Source organism: Dermacentor variabilis, chromosome 4 (assembly GCF_050947875.1).
Source record: "Dermacentor variabilis isolate Ectoservices chromosome 4, ASM5094787v1, whole genome shotgun sequence".
Lineage (NCBI taxonomy): Eukaryota > Metazoa > Arthropoda > Arachnida > Ixodida > Ixodidae > Dermacentor > Dermacentor variabilis.
The window spans coordinates 199,526,701-199,534,244 of NC_134571.1; the positions used below are offsets into that span (position 1 = coordinate 199,526,701).

At 45.2% G+C, this 7,544-nt stretch overlaps 1 protein-coding gene across 1 annotated transcript in view; it reads right to left on the bottom strand.

The window, feature by feature from the left end:
• The window catches only part of LOC142578499 (facilitated trehalose transporter Tret1-like), a 92,140-nt gene extending 90,566 nt beyond the window's left edge, over nt 1-1,574 (bottom strand). The window contains exon 1 of the mRNA XM_075687880.1: nt 1,209-1,574. Coding sequence (XP_075543995.1) covers nt 1,209-1,411 — 203 coding nt within the window. The 5' untranslated portion in view covers nt 1,412-1,574. The remainder of the gene's footprint in view (nt 1-1,208) is intronic.
• Between the last annotated feature and the right edge of the window lie 5,970 nt (nt 1,575-7,544).

Sequence of the window (7,544 nt, forward strand, 5' to 3'; positions counted from 1 at the left end):
ACCAGCTGCAGTTCTTTAACGTGCACCTAAATCTAAGAACACGGGTGTTTTCGCATTACGCCCCCATCTGAATGGGGCCGCCGGGGCCGGGATTCGATCCCGCGGCCTCGAGCTTAGCCCGACACCACAGCCACTAAGCAACCACGGCAGGCGAATATATTTCTCTAGTCTGTGCCTTTGTGTCTCTTTCACATACCGTAACTCACTCTTTCCTTCTTATTCCCGTCGTATTTCACGCAGAATTACGTGGACCTTGTCTTCCTTAGCATAGAATCTAGGCCGACCCTCCCCCTTTTTTTTCTTAAGAAGAAGAAAGTGTGCCGATACGGGATATATACTGCAGTTTATGGTGCAAGGCGGCTAACGTGCGACAATAATAGCATTAGTTATGCCGGTACCCAAAACCTTACCCACTCTGCAACTAAGTCTCGCTTCTCGTGGGCACTGGCGAAGCCTTCTTTTGCATGCCGTTGCCTTGGGCAAGCAATGCGCAGTGAAAGCGAATTCGCTCCATTTCCGCAAAACTGTGCTGTACGGCGACTCGGCCTCAACCTGTCTTTATGCATCATGGTGCAGGCTTTATAGACGTTTAGTCCTATGTCGATTAATTTCAGACCGTATGAGCTCTAATTACGCCAGTACCTTTAATTTTATCTACTCTGCAAATATTTAATTCTCGATGTTTGTTTAGCTCAGTTTTGCATTTTTATACCATTGCGACTTGCTACGACGCTCGCAAAGGTTATAAGATGCCAAGAACCCAGATACGCCAAACCAGCACGAAGTCAGATCTTGTCGTAAAAATTTGCAAATTTCCCGTCGTGTTCGCCCCTCGCAATAAGTAATGTTTGAAACATAGAAGCTATGTCGCTTGCGGCATCTGCAGTGCGGCAAACCATGATTCATAAATTGGTTTCCCCAATTGGCCGGTGTTGCATCTACGAGGCGCACACGAAGGCAAATTGACAGCTTTTTCTTGGGGGAACATACAATTAACGGTTTAATTGTGGCCATAAAATGCGGCCTGGCTGCGAAGCTTGAGCGAGAACCGACAGCGGCAACTCAAAATTATTTTTCTATAGGTTTAGGACATAAACGCAAGTCTCGGCATGAGAAGCTGTGAGAGAAACTTGTGTTTAATGCCGCCGTCTCTTTATGCATGGCAGAATAACGCGGTATGCCTCAAGAGGTAGGCGCCAATCTCTCACCAGTCGTTGACACTGAGGTCGAACCCGTGAAGCCCGTCCTTGAAGGTATTCTCCAGGCTGTACTTGGCGGGAGACGAGTAGCCCAGCACGGTGCCCATGCACAGCGTTCCGACCCAGCTGCCCATCAGGGAGGCCAGCAGCGGACGGGGCATCGGTGGACGCTGGTCTTCGTCACCCACGCGTTCGGCGCTGTGTTGCGACATGTCGGGCAGCAGGCCGTGGACGGATGACGTATGGGAAAGGAAACGACGTCTGGCGCTAAGCGGGGGTGCGGTGCTTTGTAGCTTAGTCCTCGCAGGTGCCTCTTCCTTTGCTCTAGATGTCTGCTTTTAGGCAAGCCTCTTTCCGGTGATAAAAGTGACCCTAGAAGGAGACGAGAACGGTAGTCTCACCGAAGGAAAGGATCGAGTCTTCTTTTTCACCACAGGTGCGGTCACGCGCCCCTTACCTTACACCTATGGACAATGATGATGGTGGCGTTTATTTTGGATTAGACGAGCGTGCTTAAATGTAAATGACGCGCTAGGTTCCTTTATATTATTGTATCCCTTTATTTATTTTAGTGTCCCCTTGAAGACCGTAGGTATTACACAGGACAGTGAGTAAGAACAAAAAATTCGCCTGTGTTTCGTGTACACTTGGTTTTGCAGGATAGTCAGTACGTCCTTTCGTGCCGCGTGTTTCAACACATGCACTCATGTGGTTCGTTAAGTCTGTATAGCCTATAAATGAGTGCGCACGTGGGCAACGGCGGCAACGTGGCTCGTATGCCTCGCCTTTGCCTTTCGTAGGTTTACGTGATGCTTGCCCTGTTCGGCGTTCTACTCCCTCTGGACGTGCCAGCAAGTTCACAATGTTTGCTTGAGCCTCGGATGCCACAAGAATTTCCACAAGAACTTCCCGCCCTTGTTGCGTTACGGCTACAGTCACGAAACCAGATTGTCAACGCGATCAATTCTTCGAAGCTATATAAGCTGGCTCCGGCAACTAGCCACTTTCAGTGGGCACGTGTGCAACAGAGACACCATAGCTCATCTGCCTCACCTGCCTCACCTTTGCCTTTCGCAGGTGTGTTCGCCGTATTCTTTATATGCTAAAAGAAGAAAACGATTACCCTTGTCTTCTTTTGGCCCCGTGCCCACGAGTGCTTTGTGATGTTGCCCGCGAGTATTTTCCAATGATTTTCTTGCTGTTAGCCTGTGGTGACGTTTTAAGGAACCCAGGACCTGGTACTAGAATGTCTGCATTGTTAGAACTTGATAAGCAGCCTGATGATTTTACTGGGCAGATGACCGTCCTCTTTGACTTGCTCAAAGACTCACAAACGCGAGCAATGCTGTCGGCAAAGGGTCAAACTTAACTTCTTGTGGACGTTAAAGCCATCAAAACTAGTAAAAGATTATAAAACAAACATCGTTTCCAGTGAAAAAAGTTGGACACTCTCGAAGACATAACTATATCACTTGATAATGTTCAAAGCAAGGCAATGGTGGTCGTAAACTTTATTGAAAAGGGGAAGCGGAAAGCGGGAGGTGGCTGAGAAATCGGGCTTAAGTAAGGCCCTGGGCCTTCTTGGCCTTCTCCGCCCAGTCCACCAGTTCAAGCTGTCGGTCAACGTCCCCGGTACTGAGCCAGGCTGTGCAGTCAGTTTTGCTGCTGACGGGGGGATGAGAAAACTGGAGCGAGGTGCATTCCCACGGTTTGTGTGTGAGTGTCCCCGTTTGTGAACAGAGCCTACATAGGTCGCTTTCCTTGCCCCCTGCGATTTTATTATGTATTTGGGGTGTGGGTATGTGTTTGTTTGGAGTCACCTAAACGCGACCGGACTCGATGAGCAGTTTGACAGCTCGGAACAACTTACTGAATCTTTGGCTCAATGAATTAAAGGGCAGATCACAGTGCCCAAATCTACTTTTCCGAGGCTTGCCTGATTCGTGCGAATCATGGGCAGAGTGCGAGGCATGTGTAATTGACGCCCTAACTGGAGTGCCCAAAAGCCCATTACATAATGTTGGGGAACGTGCTCATCGCTTAAGGCACTTTGAATTTAAGGAAACCCGTCCTATCATGTTTGAATTTTCAAATGACAAAGTAAAAGAGGCCGTGCTTTTCGGGCGTAGTAAACTTAAAGGCAAGGGCATCGTGGTCAGTGAGGATTTCTCAGCTGCCACGCGCATTACTAGGAGTAGCCGCCTGGTGCGCCGCCTTTTCAGCTCGGTTACAAGAAGCTTCTGGTCAACAAAAAAAGAGTGCGTGTGCGATGTTACCGGTGGCGCCGTAGTAGAGCATGCCCAGAATGAAGCATCACATAACCATCATGCGATTAACACGCCACGCGCAAATGAGTAGGAAATTGCGAGGAGTGGTGGGTGCGATTTTTGCCCGCTGCATGTCTTCTTTTGTAATATACACAGCACTAATGGCAAACATGACCTTCTACACTCAGCTATTGATACCTGTAATGCTTAAATAACAGTACGCACTGAAACATGACTTCACCCACTAATGAAGGACAGTGAACTATACTTGTAAAAGTCCTCTCTGTTTCGTTGTGATCACACCACGCGGAAAGGCGGTGGTGTTCTCATAGGAATATACTTTGTAGTGATCACAGCTAGCAGTGAACTTAAAAGAGCTTGGGCCTTTGTTGAAGTGCAAAAATAAAGAAAATATTATCGAGGCTTGTTATCGCCCACACTTTTTTTCTACAGCTCTGTAAACAATTATATGGTATCACTAACATGGTTTTGTCACGATATCCTGCGCTACCTCTGTTCCTGCTCGGTGATTTGAATATCCCTGATATCACATGTGATTGCGACGCACTCAGCATGAATCCTTCGTCGATTCTTGCAAAGCGGTTTCTTGACACGTGTAATTTTTTTTGCTTTTCAGAACTTCTCAAAGAACCCACCAAATCAACAATCTCTTCCGCCAATACCCTTGATTTAATACTCATCACTCGCTCCGACCTTGCTTCCGATCTTGTTTTACTGCCGCGTTTGAGCGATCATTGCATCTTAACATTCGAAATAAAGTTATTGCGGCCTAAAGACAAAAACAAAATCAAAACTAGTTGTGATTCTAAACATGCAAACTTTTACGCAATCCACAGTGAATTGTGCCAGCTTATTAATACTTTTCTGATCGACTTTGACAGTCGTACCATTCAAAACAACTTGGATTTATGTATCAACGATGTTAAAAACTTACTTGGGAAATATGTACCCCTTCACTTGATAACTTCAAACAAATTGGCGCCATGGTACAACAGTCACATGAAACGCCTATCAAACAAAAAGAAACGTGTCTACAGATCAGCGAAATGTTGCCCTTGTGAGTATCGTTGGAATGCGCATGAACTCACTTCGGACGAATATCTATCTGCACTCCGTTGCGCCAGACAGCACTTTCTGGAAAGTGCGGTCCCATCCGTGCTCGCTGCGTGGATACTAAAAAGTTCTGGCGTGTCATAGATTCAAGAGACGATAACGCGGGAGACCGTATACCTTCTGAACAGCGCTCATCTGTCCTTAACGATGTTTTTGTTTCTAACTTTTTATTTGTGACAAGCGTTTCGTCCCCACTTTTAAAAAGTCAGTATTCCATTGCAATGTGTCCTATTACAGTATAGCCGTGTGACCTAGGACATCTAATTAATAAAGTGGAACTCTGTTCTTCCCCTAGTTGCGATGCGATAAGTCCGAAGTTTTTGAAAAAACACGAGCGAGTGTAGTTCCGTTATACTAACCAACATTTCTCAAGTCACTTGGCACTGGTTGTATCCCTGCTGAATGGAAGATAGGAAAGGTGATTCCACTTCACAAAACAGGCAGTAGGCACTATCCACTTAAGAGGAAGCTTTAGCTCGGGCCCAACTCCAACTCGCTCTATTCAAATACACGTAAACGCAGAAACGCTTTTCTGAGACACCCCTGAACCAATGTTAATGGAATTTGTTGCATTTGAGAGAGAAAAATAAACGATAGTGACCGCCACAAGCGAGATTTCAATTTAGTGCCTCAACATTGTTAAAATAATTTTCAAAAATTCGAAAGTCCGAAAAGCAAGACGAGTATTACCAACGCGACTTATTCGTCATTCCGAGAAAGGCTATCGAGTCAACGCTGCTGGACCGCGGGCGGAACTGCGTGCTTCTACCATGCACTAACAATATTCGGCACCGATTTTGATCTGACACCTGATTTCCCAAATCGGAAGCTCAAAAACCTCAAGAACAAGTTCAAGCAAGAAGAGCGCGAGAACCAAGAGATTGTGCAGTAGTTCATCAATAAGCCAATGAAATTCAACCTGGAGGCTTTTGTGGACGAGTTCAGTGAACCAAAGGAACCGGAACCGAATCCGCGACATGTTTAGGATTGCTCAAAAAAGATTCCTTGTTCTGTAAGGAATGTCTATGAGATTCCTTGCTTAGAGGCAGCATCTAAAAGACGCCCTATGGTGCTTTTTTGTTGTGAACAGCACAAAGGTCGTAGACGTCAATGCAGAGGGCGCGCTGGATGATGCTAGGCCCGAACATTTATTTCTGAAGCGATAAGTATGCTGGCGAGTAACACAATATGCAAGAGCACCATGTCAACATGACTACGCCCAGGTCATGATGACTTAACTTGCTTAACATATTGTGCACTCTTAAGCACGAATCTTTTTAAAATTCATAATTGAAAAGTACGTTATTAAGTACGCTAGCTATTAGCTCAAGTGCATGAAAACCGATAACGTTGTTACGTTTTCGCTTGACCTTCGAGCATTACTGATTGCAAATAGAGAGAAGCTAGATACGCCTGCGCCAGGATATTATAGGACTAAATAATTATGACAAAATATGGACTTTTATATATACCGTACTTGCGTGTGCTGCTGGTTACGCCGTGAGCTATTTATTTAACAAACTTTCAAGGCCCGAAGGCATTGTAGAAAGGAGGGGGTGAACATAACAAAAAATTTGTGCAAGATACAAGGACATATTCAACGTGGCGTTTCATGAATGGTAGTTTTGAAGGTCTCGGTATCCAGGATGGCAGCGACGGTGACGGGAAGGTGGTTCCTGTGTTTGTTTCTGCTAGGGATGAATGCCTTGCTACAAAGTTTAGTACGTGATGACGGCACACCAACATTTAAACTGTGGTCAGAGCGAGATTATATGCATGACTGTTGGGTGCTTTCAACAAGTGGTTGCGGTGGTAGACTTTATGAAAAAGCCAAAGGGGTAGAAGCATCTACGATGGAAAGAAAGTTCTGGCAGGTTAAGTGTTGTTTTCATTGAACACAAGGTCGTGGGATCGAATCTCGGCCTCGGCGGCCGCATTTGTTTGGGTGCAATATGCGAAAACACCTGTGTACTTAGATTTAGGTGCACCTTAAAGAATCCCAGGTGGTCAAAATTTCTCGAGTCCTCCATTACGGTGTGCCTCATAATCAGAAAGTGGTTTGACACTTAAAACCCCTTAATATGATTTAATTTTTTTTGCTTCCTTCACAGTAACGCTAGCATATCGGGAGTATTTTCATAAAATGAAAGGGGCTGCACGACTTTGAATGGCTTCTGTGCTGTTTATGAGTGTAATGTTAGCTGCGTCCCAAATGGCGCATGCGTATTCTAGTTTGGAGCGAACTAATGTTTTGTAGAGAGTTTCAGTACGATGGTGCAGATCAGAAGTTTTGAAGCAAATGACCCAACATGGGATTGGCATTGCTGCATATTATGTCGACATACATGTGCCAGGAAAGGTCGCTGGTGATATTTAGTCCAAGGTATTTGTACGATGAGAGAACTGAGAGAGGGCTATTATTGAGGAGATATGCATGCAGATTAGTAGCGTTACTGCGCTGTGATACCCGCATGCGTTTACATTTGATTAAGTTAAGCTTCATAGACCACTTCTTACACCATAACAAAACGTTCCTAATGTCGTCTTGAAGTTTACGAGAATCATTTAGGTCAGTAATTTTATGATCTGGAGCGCAGTCACCAGCAAAAAGTCTAATAATTGAAAATTTCACACAGGAAGCCAGATCATTAATGTAGATGGATCTAGAACAGACCTGGCGGCACGCCTGACGTTACCGCCAGGGGCGCTTAGCATGATTTGTTCGCGATTACGTATTGTGTTCTATTAGCAAGAACGTTTTTAATTCAGTCCAGTACTAATGGGTCAATGCTAAGAAAATCATAGTTTATGGAATAATAGTTTAAGGGACACGGTATCGAATGCTTTAGCGAAATCGATAAAGATGCAATTGATGTCAAATGCTAAGTCGGTGTTGGAAAAGAGGTCGTTAGTAAAGCAAGCGAATTGCGTTTCGCAGGAGAAC